This window comes from Sinocyclocheilus grahami, unplaced genomic scaffold (genome assembly GCF_001515645.1).
Source record: "Sinocyclocheilus grahami isolate Dianchi unplaced genomic scaffold, SAMN03320097.WGS_v1.1 scaffold11690.1, whole genome shotgun sequence".
Classification (NCBI taxonomy): domain Eukaryota; kingdom Metazoa; phylum Chordata; class Actinopteri; order Cypriniformes; family Cyprinidae; genus Sinocyclocheilus; species Sinocyclocheilus grahami.
Window position 1 is genome coordinate 19539 of NW_015513978.1, and position 387 is coordinate 19925.

General features: G+C 42.1%; 1 protein-coding gene across 1 annotated transcript in view; it reads left to right on the forward strand.

The window, feature by feature from the left end:
- The first annotated feature begins 355 nt into the window (after positions 1-355).
- LOC107578727 (ubl carboxyl-terminal hydrolase 18-like) overlaps positions 356-387 on the forward strand; it is a 1596-nt gene continuing 1564 nt past the window's right edge. Inside the window, exon 1 of the mRNA XM_016264653.1 lies at positions 356-373. Coding sequence (XP_016120139.1) covers positions 356-373 — 18 coding nt within the window. The remainder of the gene's footprint in view (positions 374-387) is intronic.

Here is a 387-nt window from a genome sequence, read left to right on the forward strand (position 1 = left end):
GATGAACTATTCCTTTAAAGATGGCATCCATCAAATGGGATTGATAAGAGTAACGCCCCACTGCAGTTGAAGAATACCCTGGAAGCCATGAGGGACAAATCATATCATGCTCCACACAAAGACTTCCTCAACTGCCTCTACCGTCAAGCCATCCGACGTATGTGTCATATCACCCCAAAATCTTATGCTTATGGAAATAATGTCGCTCAGTTGTGTCATTCTGTCATTGTGCTGTAGGGTTCACTCAGCAGGATGCAGATGAACTTTTCCACATCATCCTCAATCTCAGTCAGAAGCAGATACCTGATGCTGCTCTGGTGGGTTTTCATTAAAAACCGATGTACATATTTTAAGTATGTACTGTTATGTCTCGGTGTTAATGAGAAT